This window comes from Squalius cephalus, assembly GCF_949319135.1.
Source record: "Squalius cephalus genome assembly, chromosome: 5".
NCBI lineage: Eukaryota > Metazoa > Chordata > Actinopteri > Cypriniformes > Leuciscidae > Squalius > Squalius cephalus.
In genome coordinates this window covers 50,424,880-50,437,009 of record NC_137126.1, presented here as the reverse complement: position 1 = coordinate 50,437,009, position 12,130 = coordinate 50,424,880, and the positions used below count along the sequence as shown (strand labels likewise).

The 12,130-nt window shown below is 41.9% G+C and overlaps 1 protein-coding gene across 1 annotated transcript; it reads left to right on the top strand.

The window, feature by feature from the left end:
- Positions 1-1,664: 1,664 nt before the first annotated feature.
- LOC307158141 (uncharacterized protein) lies at positions 1,665-10,087 on the top strand. The gene is made up of 2 exons (XM_079870459.1): positions 1,665-1,874; positions 7,619-10,087. The coding sequence occupies exons 1-2, from the start codon at positions 1,739-1,741 to the stop codon at positions 8,269-8,271; spliced, it is 789 nt and encodes a 262-aa protein (XP_079726585.1). The 5' UTR covers positions 1,665-1,738; the 3' UTR covers positions 8,272-10,087.
- Positions 10,088-12,130: the final 2,043 nt, after the last annotated feature.

Genomic DNA, 12,130 nt, shown 5'->3' with positions numbered 1-12,130 from the left:
ACATGCATTACGTAATCAGATTACTCAGATTACTTTTTGATGTTATGAGTAAAGAAACGCATTACAAGTAACATGCATTACGTAATCAGATTACTTTTTGATGTTATGAGTAAGGAAACGCATTACAAGTAACATGCATTACGTAATCAGATTACTTTTTGATGTTATGAGTAAGGAAACGCATTACAAGTAACATGCATTACGTAATCAGATTACTTTTTGATGTTATGAGTAAAGAAACACATTACAAGTAACATGCATTACGTAATCAGATTACTTTTTGATGTTATGAGTAAAGAAACGCATTACAAGTAACATGCATTACGTAATCAGATTATTTTTTGATGTTATGAGTAAAGAAACACATTACAAGTAACATGCATTACGTAATCAGATTACTTTTTGATGTTATGAGTAAAGAAACGCATTACAAGTAACATGCATTACGTAATCAGATTACTTTTTGATGTTATGAGTAAGGAAACGCATTACAAGTAACATGCATTACGTAATCAGATTACTTTTTGATGTTATGAGTAAGGAAACGCATTACAAGTAACATGCATTACGTAATCAGATTACTTTTTGATGTTATGAGTAAAGAAACGCATTACAAGTAACATGCATTACGTAATCAGATTACTTTTTGATGTTATGAGTAAAGAAACGCATTACAAGTAACATGCATTACGTAATCAGATTACTTTTTGATGTTATGAGTAAAAAAACGCATTACAATAACATGCATTACGAAATCAGATTACTTTTTGATGTTATGAGTAAAAAAACGCATTACAATAACATGCATTACGAAATCAGATTACTTTTTGATCTAACAAGTAAAGTAATGCATTACAAGTGTCATACATTATGTAATCACATGACTTTTTTCGATGTCAATGAAAATTACATTCTAATAATACAACTACATTTATTTACAGTAAAAAAAGTCACTGCAGATTAAGTTTTTAAGTTTTAAGTTTCAAAAACAATATTCACATTATAATTATGAATTGTAGCTGAAATATAGCAATTGATGCATGATGTCCACTACAGTGGACATGTGATTAATCAGAGTTTTCTCTCAATCTAAAATCAAAACTTGGAAAATTTTACTGTGATATGACTCATTAGATATTGCTTGATGCTGCAATATTTTTTTTACCTACAAGAGTCTCCTAGGATAGAAGGAATGGGTGGATATTCCGGAGCAACTTGGCATGTCTGACTGACCCTTGGCCATCTTGGTTTGGAGGGGGAAAAAATCGAAACACAACGGCTTGCCACTTGGTTGCAATTTATAGGATGATGCACCAGGGTCCAATGAAGAGGCTGATGTGCAACTTTGCCATAAAAACCCGTGCAAATTCAAGAAAATGCTTTTTTAATAGCTGTCCACTGTAGTGACCACTATGCGTGAAAGGGTTAATTCTGTTACCATTTAAAACTAACTTAAGTCTTGTAAAACTTGAAGAAGTGTAGGAAAATAAACGGGCTGAATATGAATATGCCATATTTGGCTCGGCGTTTAATTCCTGATCAAGACCTTTTGACTGACGCTTGTGTTTCTGTTTGTGACGCGACGCTCTGTTTAGCCCCGCCCACACTCAAATCTCATTGGTCTACAACCCCGCCATGACGTCCCGCTTGCGCGGTAGAGGCGCGTGTCGCGCACTTTTGACGCGCCTGTGTAACAATTCCGGGAGCGCGTTCAGATCGACGCGTCTCAATAAACTCAATGGCCGCGACTGAGAAACTGATCCAGAGCGTCTCCGGTTACCCGGTGCTCTACAACGCGTCGCTGCACGATTATCGCAGTTCCGAGCGGCGCGTGAACGCGTGGAGGGAGGTCGCCGCGTGCGTCGGGCTCTCCGGTCAGTGCGTCAACATCACGCGCGCTCGACAAGCGTTTGACTTTGAAAAGTGTTTCTGTTCTGTTGATCTTGATGATTTTACACACATATTTACAGCTGGAGACTCAACAACTACAACGCGTCCGTGTCAGTCACACTGCGGCTTGATCGTTGATTATTGAAGGCGCGTTCTGAGACGCGTCGCGAGCGCTATAAATGATGGACAATATATTGAAGTTAACAGGGATTCATTTAGCGCGCGTTCTTGAGTTTCATATGTGTTATTTTTATTAATATTTCAGCCTTATTTTCCGCTCCGTCTAGATGTTTTTAACGCGCGTCTTTCTGTCTGTTTTCTGAAGAACTTTGAGGCATAAAGTCTCTGATTCACTGTATGAGTGCAGATTTATGATAATGTACGATAAAAGAGACATTGAAACGCGTAACGCGGCCCATTATTGTACTAAGACAATTATATTAATATATACACATTATTGCTGTAAATATAGCCATTGTGTGTCTTGTCACATTTATTCTTTATTATTATTATTATGTCTTGTATTTACATGGAAGCTTCATTCAGGGAAAAATCAAATCATTGTTAATAAAGCTCTTTCTGATTCTGATTTTCATATTATATAAAGGCTGATAGAGATGATGCACGTTAAGCGTTTACTTTATAATGCTTTTATATGGGAACATGCTTAAAATAACCATGGAATCAAAACTGATCATTCTTATTTTTGCCTGGAATATTGCAGTATTTATTATAAATGATTTATCCGACAATACCGAATTAAGCCCCGCCTACATTTGTTCTTATTGGTCATTTGTTTCTCTCGGGGAGAAAACACCAGTTTCATCTCGACTTTAATGTTCAATATCGTGTTTTATTCATATTCTGTATCTGCCTGTATATAATATGCATCATAAATAACTGCATTTGATCTTTTAACATCAGTGTCTTTAATGCATTAAGCCACGGTAAGCATTTTAACAGCTTTCTGGAGGAGAAAATTATAAAGTAAAAAAGTCGTTGCGGAAAGAGTGTCGGCTCAGATCCGGCCCACATGTGGATCAGGCGTTACAGATGTTGCTGGATCTGAGCGACGCCATGTTTCTGTCGGGGTCCATCATGTTTTTCACTGTAAACTAAAATTCCGGTAAATTTACATAAAAAAAAAAAAAAAGATATCCAGAGATTTACCGCAAAAAAATACGGTAGCAACATTTTAGACTTAACTTAAATTTACAGTAAAAAAACGTATTTCACTATCTGATATAATGGTAACTTACCGACCTATTGAAGTACTAATATCGGTTTTGTACTATTGTAATACACTGACATCCTCCAATCACAGTGGAGATGAGAGTCACATGATCAATCAAAGCTCATCACAAGCAGCTTTTCCACAAGAGAGTTAATACTAATATACAGAAGCTGCACAGTGTCATTACACACAAACTAAAAACACATGACATTGTAAAAATGCAATAAACATTTATTTAACAACATTAAATGTAACAAAACCCTAATGTACATCACTGATTAGATAAAAAAAAAACTATCCATCCATCCATCCATCTTCTTCCGCTTATCCGGGGCCGGGTCGCGGGGGCAGCAGTCTAAGCAGGGATGCCCAGACTTCCCTCTCCCTAGACACTTCCTCCAGCTCTTCTGGGGGGACCCCGAGGCGTTCCCAGGCCAGCCAGGAGACATAGTCCCTCCAGCGTGTCCTAGGTCTTCCCCGGGTCCTCCTCCCAGTGGGACATGCCCGGAACACCTTCCCGGGAAGGCGTCCAGGAGGCATCCGGAACAGATGCCCGATCCACCTCAGCTGACCCTCTCGATGTGGAGGAGCAGCGGCTCTACTCTGAGCTCCTCCCGAGTGTCCGAGCTCCTCACCCTATCTCTAAGGGATCGTCCAGCCACCCTGCGGAGAAAGCTCATTTCGGCCGCCTGTATCCGGATCTTGTCCTTTCGGTCATGACCCACAGCTCATGGTGAGGGTAGGAACGTTGATTGACCGGTAAATAGAAAGCTTCGCCTTGCAGCTCAGCTCTTTCTTCACCACGACAGACCGGCACATCGACCGCATTACTACAGGAGCTGCACTGATCCGTCTGTCGATCTCCCGTTCCATCCTTCCCTCACTCGTGAATGATCCCAAGATACTTGAACTCCTCCACTTGAGGCAGGAACTCTCCACCAACCTGAAGTGGGCAAGCCACCCTTTTCCGACTGAGAACCATGGCCTCTGACTCGGAGGCGCTGATACTCATCCCAGCCGCTTCACACTCGGCTGCAAACCGTCCCAGTGCATGCTGAAGGTCCTGGTCTGATGGGGCCAGCACGACAACATCATCCACAAAGAGCAGAGATGAGATCATGTGGTCCCCAAACCTGACACCCTCCGGCCCCTGGCTGCGCCTAGAAATTCTGTCCATAAAAATTATGAACAGAACCGGTGACAAAGGGCAGCCCTGCCGGAGTCCAACATGCACCGGGAACAAGTCTGACTTACTGCCGGCAATGTGAACCAAGCTCCTGCTCCGGTCGTACAGGGACCGGACAGCCCTTAGCAAAGGGCCCCGAACCCCATACTCCCAGAGCACCCTCCACAGGACGCCGTGAGGGACACAGTCGAATGCCTTCTCCAAATCCACAAAGCACATGTGGATTGGTTGGGCAAACTCCCATGAACCCTCCAGCACCCTGGAGAGGGTATAGGGCTGGTCCACTGTTCCACGACTGGGACGAAAATCGCACTGTTCCTCCTGAATCCGAGGTTCTACTATCGGCCGTATTCTCCTCTCCAGTACCCTGGCATAGACTTTCCCGGGGAGGCTGAGAAGTGTGATCCCCCTATAGTTGGAGCACACCCTCCGGTCCCCCTTCTTAAAAAGAGGGACCACCACCCTGGTCTGCCAGTCCAAAGGTACTGTCCCCGATCGCCACGCGATGTTGTAGAGGCGTGTCAGCCAAGACAGCCCCACAACATCCAGAGACTTGAGGTACTCAGGGCGGATCTCATTCACCCCCGGTGCCTTGCCACCGAGGAGCTTCTTGACTACCTCGGAGACTTCAGCTTGGGTGATGGACGAGTCCACCTCCGAGCCCTCAGCCTCTGCTTCCTCAATGTAAGACGTGTCGGTGGGATTGAGGAGATCCTCGAAGTATTCCTTCCACCGTCCGATGACATCCCCAGTTGACGTCAACAGTTGCCCACTTCCACTGTAAACAGTGTTGGTAGGGCACTGCTTCCCTCTCCTGAGGCGCCGGACGGTTTGCCAGAATTTCTTCGAGGCCAATCCTTCTCCATGGCCTCACCGAACTCCTCCTAAGCCCGATTTTTTGCCTCCACAACCACCCGGGCTGCAGTCCACTTGGCCTGCCGGTACCCGTCAGCTGCCTCAGGAGTCCCACAAACCAGCCAGGCTCGATAGGACTCCTTTTTCAGCTTTAGGCATCCCTTACTTCCGGTGTCCACCACCGGGTTCGGGGATTGCCGCCTCGACAGGCACCGGAGACCTTACGGCCACAGCTCCGAGTGGCCGCGTCGACAATGGAGATGGAGAACATGGTCCACTTGGACTCAATATCTCCAGACTCCCTCGGGATCCAGTCGAAGCTCTGCCGGAGGTGGAAGTTGAAGATCTCTCTGACAGGGGATTCGGCCAAACGTTCCCAACAGACCCTCACAGTACGCTTGGGTCTGCTGAGTCTATCCAGCTTCCTCCCCCGCCATCGGATCCAACTCACCACCAGGTGGGGATCAGTTGACAGCTCTGCCCCTCTCTTCACCCGAGTGTCCAAGACATACGGCAGCCAAAGTCGATCATCGACCTCCGGCCTAGGGTGTCCTGGTGCCTTATGCTTGAACATGGTGTTCGTTATGGACAAGCTGTAACTAGCAAAGAAGTCCAATAACAGAACACCACTCGTGTTCAGATCAGGGGGGCCGTTCCTCCCAATCACGCCCCTCCAGGTGTCACTGTCGTTGCCCACGTGGGCGTTGAAGTCCCCCAGTAGAACAACGGAGTCCCCAGTTGGAGCACTTTCCAGCACCCCTTCCAGAGACCCCAAGAGAGCCGGTTACTCTGCACTGCCGTTCGGCCTGTAGGGGCGCACAACAGTGAGAGACCCGTCCCCGACCCGCAGGCGCAGGGAAGCGACCCTCTCGTTCACTGGGGTGAACTCCAACACATGGCGGCTGAGCTGGGGGGCTATAAGCAAACCCACACCAGCCCGCCGCCTCTCACCATGGGCAACTCCAGAGTGGTAGAGAGTCCATCCTCTTTCAAGGAGTGTGGTTCCAGAGCCCAAGCCGTGCGTGGAGGTGATCCCAACTATCTCTAGTCAGAACCTCTGAACCTCACGCACAATCTCAGGCTCCTTCCCCACCAGAGAGGTGACGTTCCTTGTCCCTAGAGCTAGTTTCCGTGTCCAGGGATCCAGCGTTGTCGAGGCCCCCGCCTTCGACTGCCGCCCGATCCACTAAGCACCGGCCCCTTACGGTCCCTCCTGCAGCTGGTGAGCCCGTGGGAGGGCGGCCCCACGTCGCTCCTTCGGGCTGAGCCCGGCCGGATCCCATGGGGGGAGGCCCGGCCACCAGGAGCTCGCATACGAGCCCCAACCCCGGGCCTGGCTCCAAGGTGGGGCCCCGGCTGCGCCATGCCGGGCGACGTCACGGTCCTTGCATTTGTTGACATCATAAAGGGTTTCTGAACCGCTCTTAGTCTGACCCGTCACCTAGGACCTGTTTGCCTTGGGAGACCCTACCAGGGGCATATAGCCCCAGACAACATAGCTCCTAGGGTCATTCGGGTACTCAAACCCCTCCACCACGGTAAGGTGGCAGTTCAAGGAGGAAAAAAAACAAAAACAAACTATGAAACAGTTATTTCAACAAAAATACATCAAATGTGAAGTGTCACGCAGGGAATTGTGGGAATGTTAAGTTACATTTTTTCACTGTAAATTATTCAATGACTTGTTCTTTTTCACTTCCAAAAACTGTAAATTTATCGGATTTACTGTAAAATTGCATTAAATGTGCAGTTAGATCACCGAATATAGTACATAAAGTCAATTAAAGTTTTTTTCTTTTACCGTTAAAATCAGGATAATTTTTTACAGTGAAGAGAAAGTGTTTTTCATCGGTCTTTGTTTTAGATCATCAAGCTGCCGTTCAGAGTTCCAGCGCTTCAGAAAGTCCCTGTAAGATGATCATTTTTATGATGATGTTGATAAACCTGATTCTGTGCGTGTTTGAGTTTAATCACATGATCAGAGACTCTGAGTTTAAAGGAGGAGTTCACTTTAAAATGAACATTAGCCCATGATTTACTCTCGCTGAACTCATGCTAGTGTTTATGACTCTCTGCTTCCAGACGAACACAATCTGAGTTATTAATAACTGACGCTTCCAGCTTTATAATGGCAGTGGACCATCAGTTTAAAGCTCATAAAAGTTTATCTGTCCATCATAAAGTGCTAATAAAGGCGTTCTGAAGCGAAGCGTTGCGTTTGTGTAAGAAAAATATCCATATTTAAAACTTTATAAAGTAAAATAACTAGTGTCCGGCCAAACGAACATACGGATTCGACTTTAGTCTGAGCGCAACTAATGCGACGCACTGATATTTACACTACGCCATGATGCGCTACGCTACTACTGACGCCATGAGTTGTGGAGTTTTCCCGCTGCAGTGTGTGTGTGTGTGCGTGTGTGTGAGAGTCTAACGCTGTTCTCCCGCTGCAGTGGTGGAGTGTAAGAGGAGATGGAAGACCATCAGGGATCGCTACATCCGCGAGCGGAGACTCTGCAAGCTGAAGAGGGAAGAAGGAGGCCGGCGCCTGCATTACTGGCCACACAGAGACAGCCTCTCGTTCCTGGACAATCACATCCGGAAGAGGAAGATTCCCAGTGAAGCCGAGGCTCTGGAGGATCCGGATGACGGGGACGGAAGCGCTCGCGATTCGCCCGAGGAGTCGCTCGACGAGTCCAGCGGCGGAGACTCAAAGTCCAGCCTGGGAAACAGAGCAAAGAGTGACGGCAGGTTTGAGCCCAAGCATCCGCTCAAAGCGGCGATCCCGCTCAATCCCATAATGCCCCTGTCTATCGTGGCTCAGCTCAAACCACTGCAACACATGAGGCCGCTGGTCTCCGCTCTTCCTCCGGGCCTGAAGGGGGCGCCGGCGTCCGGTTCACCAGCGCAGACCTCAGAGACTCCGACACACACACGGGCCTCAGAGAACGAGCCTCTGAAGAGCGTCCAGAAAGCCTTGGATGAGGACGAGCTGTTCCTCCTGAGTTTCGTCCCGGCCCTCAAAAGACTGACGCCACAGAAAAGAGCCGTGGTTAAAATGCAGATCCAGAAGATCATGTTCGACGCAGAGTTCAAGGACCAGTGAACACTGATGGAGTCGGACTCAGTGCAGGGACAGTAGCTTTACATTGGAGCCCGGAAACATCTCACGGTCAATTATAGAAATTATGACTGTCAAAATTCTGACAAGTAAAAATTCTGATATAAATTCAAAATTCGGACTTAAGATGGAAAAAAATAATCAAAACTGACTTAAGTCAAAATTGCGACAAAAAGGTATAATTATTACATTATGGTTGAAATTATGAGTCAAAATTCTGACCTAAGTCAAAATATGAGTCAAAATTATGATATAAAGTGAAAAGACGTAACTTAAGGGACTTAAGAGTAAGACGTAAAAAAGTCGATACGGACTTGAGACAAAATTGCAACAAAAAGTTGGAATTATTACATTATGGTTGGAAATTATGAGTCAATATTCTGACATGATTCAGTTTGGACATTTGTACGTCTTGAGTCAAAATTGCGACAAAAAGTTGAACTTAGAATTTTGACTCATAATTTCAACTGTCATATTTGACTTAGTTCAATTGACTTTTTACGACTTATGTCATGAAATTATGGTTGAAATTGCGAGTCAAAATTCTGACTTAAAGCACCGAAACATCTGACTGTCAATTATAGTTGAAATTATGACTGTCAAAATTCTGACTTATGTTGTAAAAAAGTCTAAACTGATTTAAGTCAAAATTGCGACAAAAAAGTTGTAATTATGAAATTATGGTTGAAATTGCGAGTTAAAATTCTGACTTAAGTTGTAAAAACTCAATTGACCCAAGTCAAATATGACAGTTGAAATTCTGACTTAAATCAAAATTATGATACAAGACATTTAACTTTTTCCAGAGTTCAAGGACCAGTGAACACACTGCGGTCGGACTCAATAAACTACATGTAACTTTGCATTGGATCATTGAAACATTTGACTGTCAATTACAACATTATAGTTGAAATTATGACTGTCAAAATTCTGACTTAAGTCGTAAAAAGTCAACTGACCCAAGTCAAATATGACAGTTGAAATTATGAGTCAAAATTCTGACCTAAGATGTAAAAAAAGTCAAATCTGACTTGCAAAAATTGCGACAAAAAGTTGGAATTATGAAATTATGGTTGAAATTATGACATAAGTCAGACATAAGTCAAATTTTGATATAGTCAAAATTCAACTTCCCGAAGACATAAAAAAATCAAAATTACGACAAAAAGTTTAAATTATGACACACTAAGTCATAATAAGATATAATTAAGTCATAATTATGACAGAATTTTGACTTATCCATAATTTCAACTGATTTAACACATAAAAAGCCGAAATTGACTTCAAATATGACCGTTGAAATTATAATAAAATTTTAAAAATGTATAATTATAATTTGAAAAAGTCATAATTCTGATTTAAGTCATAATTATGAATGATATTAAAAATTCAAAACTGCCATAAAAAGTCAGAATTATGAAATAAAATGTTGACCTAAGACAGTAAAAAAGTAATTCAACTCTTCAGAGTTCAAAGACCAACGAACACACTGGCGTTCACTCCCGATCTTTCACTGGATTCACACTGGACCCTGGAACATTTGACTGCATCTTTTAGATTAAAAGATGCTTTATTTGTGTAAATATCTCAGGATGAAGCTGGAGATGAAGTCCCTCAGCGTTTGATTGGATATTCAGTGGCTCAAAAGACCCTGTTTTTGTAAAATATCACCAGTGAAAATGTTCTTGCATCATTAAATGTCTTGAACCGCTACTGTGTCGTTTGAGGCTCAGATGAATGTGTTTGACGGCTGCATGTTCGGATGACTCGTAAAGTCTAGGGATGCTCCAATATGAAGATTCTGGCCAATACCGATAACTGATAATTATTCATAACCGATATATCGGGCGATAAACCTAAATCCACATTTTTATGTCATTTTTGAGAGCCTGATTACAAAAACAAAAAATCCATGTCCCAAAAACACAATTATAATGTTATATTTACAATTTTATGTAGCCGATATGACAGACTTTTTTTGAAGTGATTCCAATCATATTCAAAACCATCATGTTGATCTGAAGAGTCTCAGCTGAAGGAAATAATACATTATTTATCGGCTTTAATATATCGGACACATTTTCTCATCAGACCGATGACGATAACATTAAAAATGAACCGATATCTGCCGATATTATCCTGCATCTAGTCAAATCAGCTTCCTGATGTTGTTTTAAAGATCTCACATAAAATAAATGTGAAATATTAATTTCAATGGAAGTTGGGGAATCATTTATTATATATTTGAGCTTCTCTGTCCAGTTTTTGCTTCAAAGAGAGACGAGAGATGAAGCTTTTCCTTCACTGTTTAATAGCAGAAACGTATATAATCACACACTGAAATATAGAAATAAATGTGTAACAGTACATTGAAATTAATAACATATAATGGAACTACATGCATTTTTATAATTTATGAGAGGCAAAAGTTTATCAGTCCCGATCAACATGACACTAAAAACCATAATCTCAACAATATAAAGCAAATGAATATCAGTAAGCCGGACAGACGCTGTTTATTTGTATAGTTTTGATCCTCCTTATCGCTGTGGCTTAAGACAGATTTTGAAAATCCATTAATTCCTTGATAAAAAGCATGCGTGCGGACTTGTATGATTACAAAGGATTTGTGGAGAATGAATAGAACATGTACGACATGTCTTTCTGTGGAGGAGAGACACTGAAGGACTGTGTTTGGGTGATAAGACACGCGTCCAGACGCCGCTCCAGTCTCTCTGCCGTCTCAGATTGAGATACAGCTCCACTTTTAGCATCAGAAATCATCCAATGAAACCATGAGGAGAGCCACAGTTCACACATCACCAACGGCAAAAAATGTTCTTTCTCAGTTTTCCAGGAATTTACATTTACATTTATTCATTTAGCAGACGCTTTTATCCAAATGAGAACAATAGAAGCAATGAAACCAGCAGCAGGACAACAATATGCACGTGTTATGACCCTTCCCAGTTTAATCTAACGCAGTAAATGTTCTTTTTTTTATTTATTTTTTTATTTTAATAGAATAGAATAAGGAATATCAAAACATATCAAATTTCTGACTAATTGCATCAAAATTAAGGGAGTTTATGGTTAAAACAAGTTCTTGTGTTACAAACTCACTTCATTAAACAAGTCTTAATATCTTCAGTTGTGTTGCTTAAATGCATCTTGATTTAAGAATGTTTAGATGTTTGTTTGTTTGTTTTTTCTGCAATAATATGGGTTTTATGAAGCATAATGCATGTGTTTTTCCAAGTTTCACTATAAAGCAAAACCTACAGAAGCATCACAGCAACTGACCAAGAAAATATAAAATAACTGAAAAAAATATATTTATTTTTCAGTTTTCCAATACGATCAAAACATTCTTAAATCAAGATGCATTTACTGGAGAAGAAAAATGACTGAAGATATTACATTTCTGAAAAATGCATCAAAATTAAAGGAATACAAACTCACTTTTGATACATTTTTCATTAAACAAGTCTTAATATCTTCAGTTGTGTTGCTTCTCCAGTAAAAGCATCTTGATTTAAGAAAGTTTAGATGTTTTTTTGCTGTTTTTTTTGTTTTGTTTTGCAGTAATATGGGTTCACTGAAAAAAATGATTCGTTGAATTTAATAAAAAAAATTATCGTAAGTGGTTGCACACAACTGATTTTAGCTACATTTAAACAAATGCATTAAGTTGAACTAAGTTGAACTAAAATTGCATTTGTTTAAATGTAGCTAAAATCAATTGTGTGCAACCACTTACGATAATTTTTTTTATTAAATTCAACTAATCTTTTTTTTCAGTGTTTTATGAAGCATTATAGTTGTGTTTGTCCAAGTTTCTCCA

Excerpts from the sequence above, each read along its gene's own strand:
- LOC307158141 (XM_079870459.1), top strand. The coding sequence starts at position 1,739 with ATGGCCGCGACTGAGAAACTGATCCAGAGCGTCTCCGGTTACCCGGTG. Across the intron at positions 1,875-7,618 it reads CGCGTGCGTCGGGCTCTCCG|TGGTGGAGTGTAAGAGGAGA; the intron begins GTCAGTGCGTCA and ends CTCCCGCTGCAG.